Here is a 16,901-nt window from a genome sequence, read left to right as displayed (position 1 = left end):
TTGTATGTGGCATGTTTTGTATGGATATTATTTTGAATTGTACATATTTTTTTCAGGACGCAAGAGGTTGCATCTCTTTATATACGGCTTTCCCACTCCCCCTCCCTTTCATCTTATTTCTTTGTCTGCTTTTGTTTCTTGTAAAGGAAAATAAAATGCATTTTAAATATGTGTACACTCAGTTTTCTTTCTACCTAGAAGCCAAACTTAAAACAGGGTGGAGCCTCAACTTTGAGGTCCAGTCTCCTTTATGCACTGATGTATAATATCTAACATCTTGCAAAACAGATGAGACTAAAACTAAATAAAACGTATATGCATATTTCAAATTTTAAAATTCTTTCTGTATAATAACAAGAGGTGGGCGATACTGGGAATTTTGGTATCCATCTGATATCAAGTAAATGCAGGGCCATTATCGCCAATTCTGATACTGATGCTTTTTAATATTTAAGGTTGATGTATTCTCACACTGCTGACCTTTGGGTGTTTTAGTGATTTTTTTCTTTTGATTATGTTGTTAAAACCTAGGCCAGGATTTGGGCAAAGTTTAAGGGTGACTACAAAATACTTCAGTGCCATGATTAACATTTTTGTTCAGAAACAATACAACAGTTAAAGAAAAAAAGTTTCTCAAAAAATTATGTGTGTAATTCTTTTGTAAAGAAAAATAAGTGCAAAAATTATAACTTCACAGGAAAATTAAAACACAATCTGTTTTGAAGTACAGAGTTGAAGACTACAATACAAAAAATAAAAGTTCTCCCATTATTGCTTTCATTTTTTTTTTTAATAATAAAGTATAAAGAAATACCACACAAAAACAAATGTTACAAAAATATTGTTATATTCAATCAAGTCGGAGCCATATGATATTCAGTATATTTGTTTCGGTTATCAGTGTCTTTATACTATATATTTGTATGGTTGTGTAAATATTTCTTGGAGATCAGTTTTTCTTTTCATAATCTTTACAGTAACACTTATCTTATTATATCTTTATATATTCATATTTTTCATTTTGTTTGCACTATGTTTTCCTGGCGCCAGACACCGCATCATCAAAACACAGGAGGGAGAGGAGGAACAAAAGAGTGTGCTGCTCCACGATGTGACACAGCTGCACTTATACAGACACAGTCAGGTTGCTACTTTTATAAAACCGCAGCAGCAGTCAGTGCATGCAGGAGAAAAATTAAACTAGAGTATCTATATTTTGAGAGACTGGTGCCATTCGATAACAATACCAAGGTTGGTATCGATAATATTGTTACTTGGATTGATCCGCCTACCTTTGATAATGACATATAAACACAATTTCTTTAATGGAAGATAGATCACACACACAGATTGTGTCTTCTCTTGCAAAGCAGTTTGTAAAACTACCCAACTGATCACCTCTGAATAAGATCAGTGAACTTCTAGTGGACTCCTTGATATTGACTGGCTGAGTGTGAGGCCCTGCTCTTTTACGTGGATGAGGAAAGAGTAGATCAACACTTTTGGTTTTATCCAATGGAGACAGTCTTGTCAGTGTGGCCTTCTTCAATCTTCGATGACATGCTAGAAATTCATGTAGAGTAAACAAATGAACTCAGACACATCAAAAGATTTGACTCTTGAGAGAAACTATACAAAATGTTATGTTTCTATGACAAAACCTAAGTCAACATGACAGAGGTATATGATGGGTAAAACTTTCTGACCTCATCAAGAGATTCAAATACACTCGATAGATCTAATCCTAAATCTGTTGAATAGCTAAAGTAACCATGAAACTGCAGCACTTTATGCCTTGAATAAGCACCAGATCAAAGTTATGAAAAAGAGGAATTTATTGTATATCATCTGTATACACTTTTCAATGTATTCTGAAAAGATTTTCACAACATGGTTTGAAATCTTGAAGTTTAACTTATGAACAGGATGTCTGATGGTCATATACCCATGGCAACAATTCAAACATGGACAGGAGTGTTTGGAAAATTTTGGTTCAACTGACAGCAGCCTCCCAATTTCTGCTCCCTGCTCTCCTCTTATCTGCCTGCTGAACATCTGACCCACGTTATCAGTAGCAGCAACATTTCTGGGATACACAGCCAATGACCCGGAAGAAAAGAAAAGACAAACAGATGGCGGAAAAAGGGAAGGAGAAGTCTTCTGTTCATCTAACCTCAGTGCAGAAGAGCCAGTGTGAGAGACAGCATGCAAAATGAATACCAACATGACACATGGAGTCTGGATTAATGATGACAGAACTAACATTAACTAAAGTCCATGTGGACATAACAGTGCAGAGCCCATACGGTGACGAATGTCAGTGTAATACTTTCATAGTTTGATCTGCAGACAGTCTCCATGCTGCAGATGACATAGAATGAACACATGCAGTTTCACTTTACAGCATGACAGTCTCTGAAGGTAAAATTACTTCTTACAGCGAACTGTGCGATCCCTGCGTGAACTGTCGCAGCTGTCTTTTATCTCTGAACAGCCGTCGGCAGTATCAGAATTCAAGGTTACATGATGCTCTTAAAATATTCCAGTGTCAATGAAAGAGATGCCACCCCGTAGGACATTCAGTATGTAGAAACAGATTTGCATTAACGAGCTCTGACAAGAACCCCAGAAGCAAAACCAACAATTATACATTTAAAAAAACACAGAAGTTGCAGCAAAATTATCAGGGATCAGTAGTACCACCAAATCGCCATGAGAGGAGCAAGTTAATTCCAGCAGATGACACAGTCTATTTCCTGGCACAGTTGGAAACCATGCAGACTGATCAAAGTACCATTCAAGCAAAAACAAAACAAAAAAAATCACTGATCAAATGTCACACTGGTTCTTGTGGCTTCAACGAGAAAATTATGCATGTTTTATATACAAATCATATATGTACCCATCATCAGTAGTGTCTAACATCAAAGTCAAAACAAAACACCCATCATGATGTCTTAACACAAAACATATTTAAAAAAAACAAACAGTAATTTTCATTGCCTTAGCATACGCCTCTTATTTGCTCAGTGGGTGATGTCATCGCCAATCACCAACAGAGGGCGCAATGGCTGCATCCACAGTAGCACTCAGTATCTTATTAAATAAATGCAGCGCCCCCTCTCTTCGACATAGTGTCTCAAAGTTGGTGAAGACTTGAACTGAAGCTCAACTCTTAGGTCAAGATCCTGGCTTTCCACGTCTCGTCTCACAGTGTTCATCAAGATGAGATAAAAACTATCAACAAATAAATAAAAAGATTCAACCATCCCAGACATTATTCATCCCTGCCACATTTTAAACTAACACCGGGACTAAACCACATCCACTGTGTGCTCACCTGGAGGTCTCACACACGATGAGGAAGCTACAGTTGAGTGCAACTAATTTGTTTTTTTGAAGATTCAAGTGAAGGGTTGAAGAGAAAACTGCTTTAATGCTAAAAGAAGAGAAGTCCGATACCTCGTTTTGTCTTGTTTACCGTCGTGCTGACAGTTCACACACACCACCTGCCTTTTCCCCTCTCACAGCAACCAAGTATGAGGTGTTTCTAATCTTCAAATTCATACTCTAAATGTTCTGGACTTTTCCGGACAGGGTGGACTTATTACAAAGAGGTAAAAAAATCTGAAGAAAAATAAATCCTGTCACTGTACAGTAGTCGCTATTCCTGCCATGAGAAATGCAAATAATAAGGGTTGAGTGTGATGATATTAACAGTGGTAGTGCTGAAGTGTAGTGGCCCATGGAAAAAGAGGAGGAGGGTCTGAAGGGAGGGCTACACGAGGAATAAAGGGGAGGCAGGGGAAGAGTCACAAAGGGGAGGGTGTCTCTCAGTAGTTTTGGCTAAAAAGGTGAGGTAGGCCTCGTCACAACTTGGAGTGTGGCTTTAAAACTGGCAGGGTTTTTCGTTTGCAGTCTGTCTTTAGTGTTTGTTTTTCCTATGGGGAGTGTGGACTGCGGACTGCGGACTGCTTGTGCGTCTCCAGCGCGTCTCGTTCTCCTCTGTTCACATCTTCACGTCCTCCTCGACGCTGAGCTGAGACAGGGTCTTCTTGATGCGCAGGGCTGTCAGTCTGGCTGCTCCGTTGGCGTACCAGCACTCCCTCATGATCTTTCCCATAACACGCAGGGACTGCACAGGACAGGACACGAGTGTTAGTCTCAAGACCTTCACCAACACACTTTAAACCAAACTGATAAATAAATGTTTAATGTAAATGCTGTAATCCAGCTGCATCACTACATAACTGTGAGAGCATCTGCTGGTGTTTGGCTACTTCATCTGACTCACCTCGTAGCTCTGCCACCAGTTGGGCACATTAGGCCTCAGTTTCTGGTCACACACCACTTTCCTCATTTCTTCTATAGAGGGGTCAGAGGGCACGAGGTCGTAGTAGGGCAGCTGGTACTCCTCATGGATACCTGCGGGAAACAGTTGAGAAGCCTTCTTAGTCTCTAGGTTCACAAGTTAGAGCCTCAAACTGATTCATGAACATCAGGTGCTGTTTCTGCTCTTACCTCCTGCGTTGCAGCGACGTGCGATCTCCCAGTACACCAGCCCCAGTGCATAAATGTCGGCACATTTGAAGGAATCAAAGTGTTTCATGTTGATGCTTTCATCCAGGACTTCTGGAGCCATATACCTGCAGATGAAACAAAGAGTGGTGATAAATAAAGGAGGCAGGTCATATTTTTGAGAAAATTTACTTTTCACAAAGTAAAATTCAGGAAGCTTAATCTCCTGGCATGATTTTCATGTTCTTGGAAAAAGAAGCTTCAGTGGCTTTAGATTCACAAACAGGACTTGTTTACAGGTCAGTTTGCTGAAAAGAATAAAACAGTGAACTTGTGAGTAAAGTTGGAAAGGTTTACCTCTTCGTGCCCACTCGCTGGTTCGGTGCTATATCGATTGTGTCTGTGATGGACTCGTGGCGCACTGCCAGGCCCAGGTCAGCTATGGCACACATACCGTTCTTCTTAACCAGGATATTTTTAGACTTGAGGTCGCGGTGAGCAATGCCCGGCTTACCTGCGAGAGGACACACAACACATCATTACATTTGCATGGGCTCAGCAGAAATAGCAGGCGCTTTGCTGAATGTGACTAAATCCTGTCTGGGCTGTGTTTGTTTATTTATTGATGGTATTCAATGCGTGCAGTATTTAAACATGATGTTTTGTCCCACCCTGAGTCCCAAGGATCTCCATGTGGAGGTGTGCCAGGCCGCTGGCAGCTGACAGAGCCAGTTTGATCATGCCTTCAATGGTGACGGAGTAGCGGTTTAGGTAGTCAAAGAGAGAGCCGTGCTCATGATAGTCTGACACCAACCACAGCTGAGTCCACGTGCCATTGTCTGAAGGAGAGGGGAGGTAACAATTAGGAGGAAATCAAACAGTGTCAAGTTTTACTCAGTTCATGAATAAACTGAAGGAGCTCAGAGAAATCCTATCAGCCATTTATTTCTTGAAATGTGATTGAAATGCTCCACCAAAGATGTCCTCACCTTTATTGTCTGCTGCAATGAATCCCAGGATGTTTTCATGGCGCAGCATGATTGTCTGATAAATCTCCGCCTCTCTGAACCAGGAGCGTTCCTCTCTGGACGAGAAGATCTTCACCGCCACGTCTCCCCCCCTCCATTTCCCACGCCACACCTCCCCAAAGCGACCTTTTCCTATGATCTCCTGCAGCACAATGGTCCTGGCCACTGTCCGCTGCACGAACAGAGGCAAACCTGGAGAGGGGTCGAGAAAGATTCACAGAGTTAGCTGCAGCTCCTTTAGATTCTAGCTTTGATGAAATAGTTATTAAAGAGTTCCCCTGTATCAGGATGAAACTAGAATGACGTGCATTAAATCGACTCTTCCTTCCCCTATTTTACAGGTTACTTTCATTAATCTGTTTCACAGGGTTAACAGTTGGGGTGGAAGAATAAAAAACTAAAAACCGATACATCAGGATTTGTTGTTTGACAACATCAAAACCAGGATTTTTTTTTCAAATTCGAATTCTTAATTTCAACCTTTGTTTATAAATAAACTGGATTGGAAATAAGGTACCACTTTTCTCCAGCAGAGGGTAAAATGTTTCTCTATGACTCACGTGATTTGCATTTTATGGGAAAATATTGCTCCTGATTTAGTCTGTAGACATTATCATCATTTAACTTTTTCACCTGGTATGGTGTCAAAAAGCAAACTAAAAATCGAACATATCAAGAATCCTCACCCTTAAAATCATAAAAAAAATTGAATCAAGAGTAGCGTATCAGCCCAAGCTAACAGACAGGGTGTACTGACCTGAGCCAGACCCTGAGGTGGACATATCATAGATGAGGTCCTGCAGGGTCTTGTCCTTGGCCAGGTACAGGTGGTCACAGGACGGATCCTCCACTTCCAGCCTCTGTCTGTGGCTGTAGGCCCTCTGATGATACTGGAACAGGAACACACCGACCATCAGCAGCACACAGAGGAGGAACACCGGCCCTGCGATGACCGCCACCAGCTCCACTGGACCCCAGGAGCTCCCTGAGCCTGCCCAGTCTCCCTCCTTTGTTGGGACTACGAGAGGGGGAAAGAATAATGTGAGTGATTGTGATTTCACCAGTGAGCTGGCATAGAGTGAGGAAGATGAGCGATGAAGTCTCACCTGGGACTTTCAGGTCAATACTGTTGCAGTAATCTTCATAGCAGCAATGTGTGTTGAGCAGCCCCTCGGCGCTCAGACAGTAGAAAGGCTGTCCAGGGGGGACGAGGTTGTCCCGAGTGATACAGATGCGTACATGCTGCTCCTTCCCCTCGATGTAGTAGGTCGAGGCCATGCAGGCGCCATCTGTTTCGCACTCATAGCCTGTCTTCTCACAGTTTGTGCAATTACAACGCAGAGCTGCATGAAAAAAAGAAAGAGCCAGTTAGGTTTCAAAGCTTTTCACACTTCCTCCAGCAGAGGGCGACCTAACCTCACAGTTTCATCTGTATGTTTAGAGAGTGGTGCCCCATTCATTTGTAGGCATTTTATGCCGTGCAGACATGGAGCTCGGAGCAGCCAGACAGCCCTGAAATCAGATCCTTCACTGCAGATGAACCCAAACACACTGGGTGGAGACGGACCTGCCCGGTGGGACAGACAAAGTGAAACCCAACAAGGGCTGAAAGCTTCTGCCAAATCCCCGATGCAGCATTCTGCTCCATTCTCCTCCTCAGTCTTTCTTCCACACTGACATGCAGAGCTGCCACTGTTTAAGCTAATGAGACAGGGGTTTTATTAAACACAGCACACTGCGAGGGGACCTATTAGAGCCTGTCACTGCCATAATAAAACCACGGTGGTCCAAACTTCACACTCAAATGAGATCAGTGCACACAAATCTAGCACTTCTTAAACAGAACCAGAGCAGGCTGGGACGTCCAATGGAGGAAGAAAATGCAAGACTGATTCGATTTGGAGTGAAATGAGATTTTGAGTCATAACACATGCTTCCAATTTGGAGAAAGGTCAGCACAAAAAGGCTTCTTCCAAGGTTTTCTCTACAACCACAGTGCAAAGACGCAACCAGGCCAGGCTTAGATAGCTGTGGGATTTGTTGATTATTTTCTGACATGGGAAAATGACAGAGGAGTAGACCCCTGTCTGTGTTAAATAACCCAGCGTCTGGGTGATGTCACGGCTTTGGGTGAAGCATGACAGGCCGAGAGCTTTGTTGGAAAACAAAGCTTCTACTCCTGAGGATTAATCGCCTTGGAGTTTGCAAAGACAAGACCACAATCCCAACAAGAGCCCAGACGCTGAGGAAAAAGCAGGGAGGAATCCTGGTCCCTGCTGTCCCCTACAGGGAGGAGGCTCAGCATCAGTGGAACCACAGACAAAGTCTGATCCTGTGAGAGAAAAGAGTGTAAGAGTGGCAAGCTTCCACTAATCCTCAGTGTCTTACCCTGAGAGTTTCTTTGACCACTTGAGCCCACTGCTCATCCCTCTGTGGGTCTGTCAGGAGGTGTCAGCAGGTTTGAACTCATTCTTTAGTCGTTGCACTTAAAGGGGACATATCATGCTGATCCCTGATTTAATACTTACATATAAAATAATAAAGTTGAAAACAAGACCTTTCACCCCCTGAATTTTCAAAAAATAAGATATTGTATTTTTTCTGATATCCTAGAACGAGATTTGATGCCTCTGCAAATAGGTCATTGCCATTTGGCTTGGAGATTTCGACCCTCGTGACGACACGAGGATCCTTTCTTTTTATTGGAGTAATCTGATAAAGCAGCTCCTCCTCTGTGATGTCAGTCACACAACCACCACCGAGGGATACACCCACCAAGAGCCGAGTATAAACGTACAAATTATACATGTTTCAGTACCGGTTTGACTCACCACACTGAAGCATCCAGAGATGATCTGTGTCGAGGTGAATTTTCTTCCTCCTGAGCTGCAGAACCGTCCGGGTCTGACTCTGGGTCCAATACAAAAGGACATATCCTACACTCTGCCATTTTATTAGTGCTATCAATGCCTTACGGTGAAGTTTTGGCAAACAGCAAACTCGCTCGGTCTGCTCCATTCAATGTGGCGATTTTGTAAATACTGCCATGCTGCAAAAACCGCCCCCTGGCTCTACCCCCTCCGCCCCTCTGATAGAACTGACCAATCAGAGCACAGAGGGCTGTGACGTTGCGAGGTTACTGGAGGTCATTCTCAAAACGGAGCGTTTCAAGGAGATCATCAGAATGGCCTAAAATGAGGATATTGAGAACGCTATTGTGGGGAAATGAAGGAACTAAATGACTTGTACTGAGGGCAGAAATGCTTTACAGGCATCCAAGTCTGGCATAGTGAAGAGGAGAAACAAGCATGATATGTCCCCTTTAAGAAAAATAAATCAGAATGACTTATTCTCTGATTGCGCCATCAGCATGTAACATCCAAGTGTCCAAAACCACAAACCCTGCTGTCATAGGAGCGCTTTCCACCACGCTGCACTCTGGGAGGTTACGTCCTGTGTGGGAACATTTTTTTAGCATGTAGCGTATCAGCCGATGTGTCTCTGCTTGTCCACTCAGCGTAACTGGAAATGTGGAACACTTGATGAAAACAGGCTTTCAGTGAGACATCTCATCTGCTGAGTGTTTACGTGTGCATGCGTGGGTCTCGCTCCCTGCGAGGTGAGCGGGAAAGTGGCGGCTTGTTTCCAAATTGACCACAGTTCACATGCAGATGGAATTTCCTGCAGATTACACAGAGGTGGAGCAGGCTGGACCTGGTGAGAGGAGGGAAAACAAGCTCCGTGCCAAATCTGGTGCATTGGTGGAGTTTAGCTAATGAGGATGATGAGGGGGGCAGGTTAGAAAGCTCCACGACGCATTGGGCTCATCAAGAAATCTGACTGTGGTAGGACACATGGTGCACAGACAGACAGAAGCAGGAAAACCAAACAGCTGTAAACACACGTTTCCTCCTTGACTTCACCACGGATGGTTTGTGGTCTACCAAGAGTTTGATTTGTAGAAAGTCTTCCCTTTCCTCAGGGCGGTCTTATCACTGTACCATATGTAGGCTGCTTCCACACAAACAAGCTACGACACGCGCGCAGAGAATGACAGGATGTGTAATTTGATATCATGACAGGAATAGCAACCAAGGAAACAATTTTACAAGTGTGATGGTGTCACAAGAACTCCTGATGTACGTTTAAGATGTCGTCCACAAGAAGCAAATAAAAGAGGAGAAAAAACCCTCACACACCAGGTTATCTTCATTTAATTTCAGCTTTAAAAACAGATCACACATGGTGACAGCAGTGGTGTATAAATATGTGAATACAAGACAGAGGCACGAGGTGCTGGTCAGAAGATGCCCCCCTCCATCCACCAGGATTTACCCAAATACCAGGATGTGTGCACGCTTCTCTGAAGGTTTCACTGGATTCAGAGCTGAAGTGTTGCAAAGCGAGTCTTGAAGGAATAATATCAACCCTAAACACACACAGATCAGAGGCTGTGTGTGTGTGTGTGAGTGAACTCTGCTCTCGTATCCACATAATTGGTGGTCTTTACACTGGGCCTTTGTGTGGAGATTAAGACGACATGAGGAGGGATTGGACTGGCCCTGCTTGAACAAAGAGCAGAGTGGAGTGGAGTGGAGTGGGGGGAGTGCACTTCTAAAGAGGGGGATGGGCGGCCCAGGAGGAACAGTAACAAACCCCGATGTTTGGGGGGGTGCTGCAGGCTAGACAGGATGGGGGCAGGTCCCGCATTTTTGCAGGACAATATGGAGGGTCTGGGGGCAGATGGGGGGAAGCGAGCGGGACTTACAGGGCCCCCCAGCTGCGATGGAGGTCTGTCCAAGTGACCAGCTGCGACCGTCATTAACACTCAGTCTAGACTCTGACTTATGGGAGGGGTGAAAAACAGGAAAAAGGGAGCAGAGCAGGAAAGAGGGGTGAACGGCGTGTGGAGAGCGCCTGCTTTGAGCTGCTGGTGTGTGGAGTTCCTATCATTCCGTTCGTGTTGAGACAGGAAACAGCAGACACTGTGAGGAAGGGATTAATAAAACATTGTTGCCATAACCAGAGCCGCCTTAACCTGGACCCAGTTAAAAACCACAGCGTAGTCCCACTCCAAACACATTCACACGTTCACCTCGATGACCGGCTTTTGTTTTTATCTGAAGGCGCTCCGCTGTTGCTTCCAGCTACTCGAGCAGAGTGAGCCTGTGAAAATCGAGGTGAACTTTCCTGAATGTTACACTGATCAAGTGTGTGGGTAATGCTCGAAGTGTGTGAGGTTAGATAAACACAGGGGGGTTTGTTGGGGCTAAGCGACCCAGACAGTCGCTCCATGTGTGTGTACAGGGAGCAGAGCGCCATTACCAAAACGCACTGGCTGAAATTAGATCCTTACAGATACCAGACTGAGAGCTGATCAAGACAAGCAGACGCCACCAGACAGTGTGAGTGCACACACACACACACAGGGGCATGCACACACCACAACTGTGTCCTAATCAATGCTAGGGGAAGGAGGAAAGTCATTACCTTTGTCTGCATCTCAGGGTCAGATTACTGATCTGATTCTAAAGTGAAGTCTCTGGGGCCGAGGCTGCCCCGTCTATCTCTACCAACCACTACGCTCCAGGCTACATCCCATCCTGTCTGTCTGTCTGCCTGTCTCTCTGTGCGACTGTTTGTCTGATGCCCTGGATGAGTTCAGAGGCACACAAGTGGAAGTCATGAGCTCTGGTGCCCACATTCAACACGAAACCCGTCTAATGGCTGAAATGGTCGCAGTGCAGTTAGACGATGTATCTGCCATGTGACCTGAGCTTAAAAACACGGAGGTATTAACAGAGCACAGACTTAACAATTAATCCTATTTTTGTCTTTCTACAACTGCTGAGAAAGTTTAACTCGACTGTTACGGCTGGGTATCACACCTCAAACTTAAAGTGGTGTCAGGAGGCGACAAATTTCTGTTCAGATTAGCGATGTTGTTCTCTGAAGCTCTGATTACGTTGTTCTTGCATTTATCATGATCTCTTAACCATATAATGTTACTTAAATTTGGCTTTGAGCTTATTTAATGATCAAATAAAAACCCAGTTAATGAACACTTTTGCGCATTTTAAGAATATTTGGCATCAAAGGGTTCAGTTTTTATCAGTATCTAAAATCTTGCATTGGTTTAAGTGATCCAATCAATGCCCAGCTCCTTCTTCACTGTCTCAGATTATTCAAGAATAAATGTAAGATTATTATTCTTTAACCAAACTTTGTTGTTATTGATGATACTAGTTTCATTAGATGAAAAAAGCAACAAAACACTTTTACTCTGCACCAAGGTTATAATAGTTAACTAAAACGAAACTAAAAAGGAAAACTAAAATTTAAAATACATTGCAGTTAACAAACTAATAAAAACTAGAAAAGAAAACAAAAAGATAAGTAAACTAAAACTGTATCTTGTGTTCACAAAACTAACTGAAACTAACTAAAATTATAGACAAAATGCCCTTTGTTATAGTTTCTGACAATATTAATAGCCTTTAGGATTTAAATTAATCCGACACATTTTCCCAACCAATTTTACAACAGTTTTCGGCAGTTGTCAGTGCCGTACAGCACCATTGTAGTGACGTACTGGGACGAGCTTGTTTACTGCACTGACTGGCTGTGCGCTGTGCTGCGACCAAACGTAGTGGAGCAATGAATCAGAGCATCTGTAATAGTTTAACTGCATGTGAGTCTGCCTTTATTGTTACAGAGTCCAAGTTTCTAATTATTAAAGCTCATATTATATTGTTTTATATAATTTATGTTTATATTTTTTATACTAACTTTCTATTATTTTCTTGTGTTTAAGGCAGCAGCCAACAGTTCAGTATCAGCATTGACTGAGCAGTGAGCACTATGTTAGACTGGAAAATAAACAGTATTACAAAATATTTACTCTGACCTTTTTGATCCTGCACCTGGTTAATAGGGTATGAAAAAACTAAAACTAAACTGAAACTAAACTAAAACTAAACTAAAACTAAACTAAAACTAAACTAAAACTAAACTAAAACTAAGCCTTGTTGCAAAAATCAAAACTAAATAAAAACTAGAATGCCTGCTCTAAAACTACTTAAAACTAAACTATAATGGAAAAAGAAATGTCAAAACTAACTTAAACTTAACTATAATGACAAATCCAAAATTATCATAACCTTGCTCTGCACATGTGTGATTAGATAATGCTGCAAAGAGACAAACCACGTTAAAAATGTTAGCGGTGAGACTTTACAATAATTACACTTCCTTACAGAGAACGTCACAATTTTGAACATTCCGATTAGGTGCATGAGTAGCTCCTTAAATGCTGAATGAAACAGTGACACTGTTCAGCGCTAAGGTTTAAGTTAAAGGTTTAGAAATGAAAGTAATAAACTACTTGAAGATGTTTGGTTGAATGACCTCTCTGACCCAGCACCAATCAAAGGCAGCCGCTGTCAGGGGAGAAACCCTGACATACAGACTGCACACCCCTGGGCAGAAAAAGACAAGGCAGAGCAGGTCTTATCTACATTCCTACAACATCCAAAAGAAACAAATCAGACCCCTCCACAAAGACACATGTAATGGAGGCTGGGTGTCAGGTTTAGTCCTATAGACGTGAACTCAAATAGCTACGGGCTCTGTCTGGATACTGTGACAATAACAAGCTCACTCACCAGCACGCTGAACGTGAAGCTCCTCAAGCACACGTCATTTTTACTGCCATGAAACTGCTTTGGCCTGAGTGTACCAAGTAAATCAACCTTAATGGGGAAGTGGGCAACAAAAGGTGAAGCTGCTAGCCGTGAGGTGGGAGCAGCACCCTGGGGTCCAGCTGCGGTAATGATGGAGCTGGGTCAGTCTGAGGCTACGCTGTCTGCTGCAGCAATTAGGGCTGTGTGCCTCCAGGCCGACGGAGGTCATTAACCACAATAGTCATTATGGGGGGAAAACTGGACCCCCTGGACCTGGACTGACCCTGACTGGCTCTGTGCCACTTCATAGGAGCTGTTGGTAAACATGGATTTCTAAACAGGAGGTAACACGGGAAAGAGGAGAGGATGTGCAACTTTATTTCATAACAGTTTAGCTGCAGGGATTTGGCTGCAAAAGCATCTCTCAATCCAGACAGGCCTCAACAACTGCGACAGCATCAGGGGGGAACTTTCTCCTTTTCAAGCTCGATCCAGCTGGAAATACTACAACCACCCCTCCCCTCCCTGTCCAAACTCTCTGTCTCTGCAGACGCACACCTTTGAACCCAATAAGTTTGAACCTTTCTCTGTACATTCCCTCAGCTCTGATCTAATGGGCAGGTGTACACATGTTCCAATCCCTTCTCCCGCTTCCTCTGTATGAACTCAATCACATCAAATTTGACATTTAAAAGCACCTGTAGCAAAGCTTCGCCCTGCACACGCAGGTCACTGAAGAGTCTGAAAAGGGGAGACTTTTATAATTCTTTGATTGTCTCAGAGGAACATCATGGAATGAAAACACTCAAAGGGCCCCGGCTAACTAAACACCTTTCCAATGTGAAAAAACACAGAGCAGCCCAACCTCTCCTCCAGCACCCTATGGAGGGGTGAGTCAGTGAAAGCTGAAGTGGGACCATAGATAAGAAGGTACAGATTACACTTTGATAGAGCACCAGGCCTTTTATGGGACAGAGATAGAGAACAGAGAGGGTGGGAGGAAGACAGAGGGAAGCGCCCTACCTCAAGGCACTGTGGTTGACAGAGGCCATATCGCATTGCTATTGTGTTCACTGCACCCTGGCAGACTGCGTCACACAGGCATGTAGCGCCCATAACACCACTGACTCCTGATCCACATGAAGTCAACAACACGTGACACATTCATCAAACCAGTGAGTAAAGTGTATTTTCTCAAAAACAAACTCCTCTTGCCACAGGCGAGGAATCCGCTCCAGCGTTTCTACTTTCAGGTTTGTCTGGTTTCAGCCCTTGCGTGGTGTAATCCATTATACAGTGTGAAACCATGGCTCCAGACAGGCTTGTTGTGGGCCCCCTTTACACTGCCGACCCCAGCAGCTGGACAAACCCATCACCTCTCCAGTCTGCTCAGCCCACACCCCCGCGCTCCCCTCACACATCACTGTGAATGTTGGACTAACCCTGTCCAACAAACGGACCACTCAGGTGTGATACTTTCTCCTGCATGCCTCACACAAACTGATCACCCTCAGTGTGCTGCACCCTTATCTGAACTCAGCGGGGGAGGCAGATTCAGATGATTCTTGGAAGAATGACTCAACTGTTTAAAGCACAACATACCAATTTAATAAATCTTCAAGTAGTCAGGACATTTAGTCTGGCAGACGAAGCAGAATTTCATCTTTTACTTTTTTTTTTTTTTACTTTTCTGTTGAGGAGCAAGTTACAACAGGGTGAGGAGAGCACAGGAGGAGTGTTTTTGTGAGGCCATGTGTGCAACAAGACATTTAGAGATGTTTATGACTGTGGGAACAACTTTCATATCATATATGATCCAACAACTTTTTTTTTTTTTACATCCACAAACTTAAAGTATCTGTATCCTCTCTGTGTATGCTGCACTTTTTACTATGAAGAAGTGAGTGCTGAGTTATTACACCACCACTTAAAAATGTTTTTTAGCTGAACTTTATGCAACCTTGTGTCCCTGCCTCCAGCATCATGGTCACCAAGCTACAAAATATCAAGTCTATGTTTGGCAGAATACCAAGAAAAACAACAAATCTGATCCACAGTCTTCTCTTCACTGGAACACATTGTCATGACTTGAAACTGAGCACAAAAAGCGCATGCAAATATTGAAATGTTAAGTTCAACATATGTCCATTCTGAGGCCCTGGTATCAGCTGCTCCCGCGGGAGGCGACGATTCAGACCGGAGCAGACCCATAACTGGCGCCTCAAAAGACCCCACTTGCCACATTTCCATCACAATGAACCCAGACTTCAACTCTGACTTCTGTCTGGGGGAGCTGAATGCGGGGCTGTTGTCGCCCTATGCCAGCATTCACTTTCTGCTGGAGGCCACTAAGCAGCCTTTTCACTCCTTACAAATGGGCACCAATAGAGGAGCTGCCAGTGTTTACCCTCGAAAAAACACATTTCAAGCGCAAAGTAGGTTAGGCTTCATCCAGGGACTCTTTACTGCTCCTTCCAGCAAGGAAACCAGAGCGCTTAACATGGGAGGAAACTGTAGCCGACAACAGTGCACATGATAAACCAGTCTACTATCATTACAATGTTGTATCTCTAAGTAATACAGTGATAAGCAGTCACAAGCCAGGGAGACGGTTTTGTAAATATGTTAGCATAATAGCAGATAACTACAGCCAGGCTGTGTTATATGATTAACCGCTTGGTTCAATGATATACCTTTATTAAATACAACAAATTCAATTTAGCTGCTCACAATAGAAACTTAAGAAGACACAGTATTTAACTTTATCGGTGTGTATGAGTTAGCTAGCCAACGTTAGCTGGCGCCTCGAAACAAACAGCCCCACCATGTTGTTGTTGTGGTTTAGCTACTTGCTCCGTCTTCAATACCGACCACTTCAGGCTCGGGTTTCTCTCTACAAAAATACGACAGTATTTAAAGGTTAATGAATTAAAAACACGAGTTTTTGGTTCAACGGCAACTGTGGGTTTGAGGTCGACGTTAGCTAAACATGGTTAGCCAAATCCCTGATCCAGAGCGCCATGACGATGAGCGACAACAGGCGATGCCCAGTCCAGGAAAACACATCGAGACAAAGCCGAAGAGGAGCTCAGCTCAAACTTACCATTACCGACAGCCACCGAGCCGAGCAGGGCCAGCAGCGACAGGGCAATTTGTTTTAGAGCCATTTCTTCAGAATTCCCATCTCTACGCGATGAAATGCGTCCGAAATGTGTCGTTATCAACACGGCCAGACCTGAAACACAACCACAGTCCGACCGCACACACACACACCACACCGCCAAATACTAGCCAGCCAGCCAGCCAGCTTGGCTAGTGACGTATTTAAAGGGGCGTGTGTGTGTGTGTGTGTGTGTGTGTGTGTGTGTGTGTGTGTGTGTGTGTGTGTGTGTGTGTGTGTTTTAAAAGGGGAGGGCTGTCTGCTGCATGCATGTCCCCTATGCTACCGAGGTCATGGCTGTGTTAGAAATAAAAAGCTAGGTCATTACTGCCCTCCAGTCTTCCACTAAGGAAAGGGATTAAACATTTTAACTTCACAATATGACAAATAGAAACACCACAAAAATGATGTATTTGTATTTTTCCCCCTATGGTTTAATCTTATGTAGGGCAAGGCTACTTAAAGATATATGCAGTTATATAATGTTGCTAACTTCAGTGCAGACAGGTTTAA

At 43.6% G+C, this 16,901-nt stretch overlaps 1 protein-coding gene across 1 annotated transcript; it reads right to left on the bottom strand.

Moving 5' to 3' along the window:
• Positions 1 to 1,817: 1,817 nt before the first annotated feature.
• acvr1ba (activin A receptor type 1Ba) lies at positions 1,818 to 16,538 on the bottom strand. The gene is made up of 9 exons (XM_074681232.1): positions 16,332 to 16,538; positions 6,653 to 6,889; positions 6,304 to 6,564; positions 5,508 to 5,738; positions 5,190 to 5,357; positions 4,876 to 5,032; positions 4,522 to 4,646; positions 4,295 to 4,425; positions 1,818 to 4,135 (listed from the first exon to the last, which is right to left on the bottom strand). The coding sequence occupies exons 1-9, from the start codon at positions 16,393 to 16,395 to the stop codon at positions 4,010 to 4,012; spliced, it is 1,500 nt and encodes a 499-aa protein (XP_074537333.1). The 5' UTR covers positions 16,396 to 16,538; the 3' UTR covers positions 1,818 to 4,009.
• Positions 16,539 to 16,901: the final 363 nt, after the last annotated feature.

Source organism: Halichoeres trimaculatus, unplaced genomic scaffold (genome assembly GCF_033239565.1).
Source record: "Halichoeres trimaculatus isolate MK-OKI-2021-1 unplaced genomic scaffold, fHalTri1.1 fHalTri1_scaffold_11, whole genome shotgun sequence".
NCBI lineage: Eukaryota > Metazoa > Chordata > Actinopteri > Labriformes > Labridae > Halichoeres > Halichoeres trimaculatus.
Note: the sequence above shows the minus strand (reverse complement) of the source record. Positions and strands in the feature narration are given on the sequence as shown.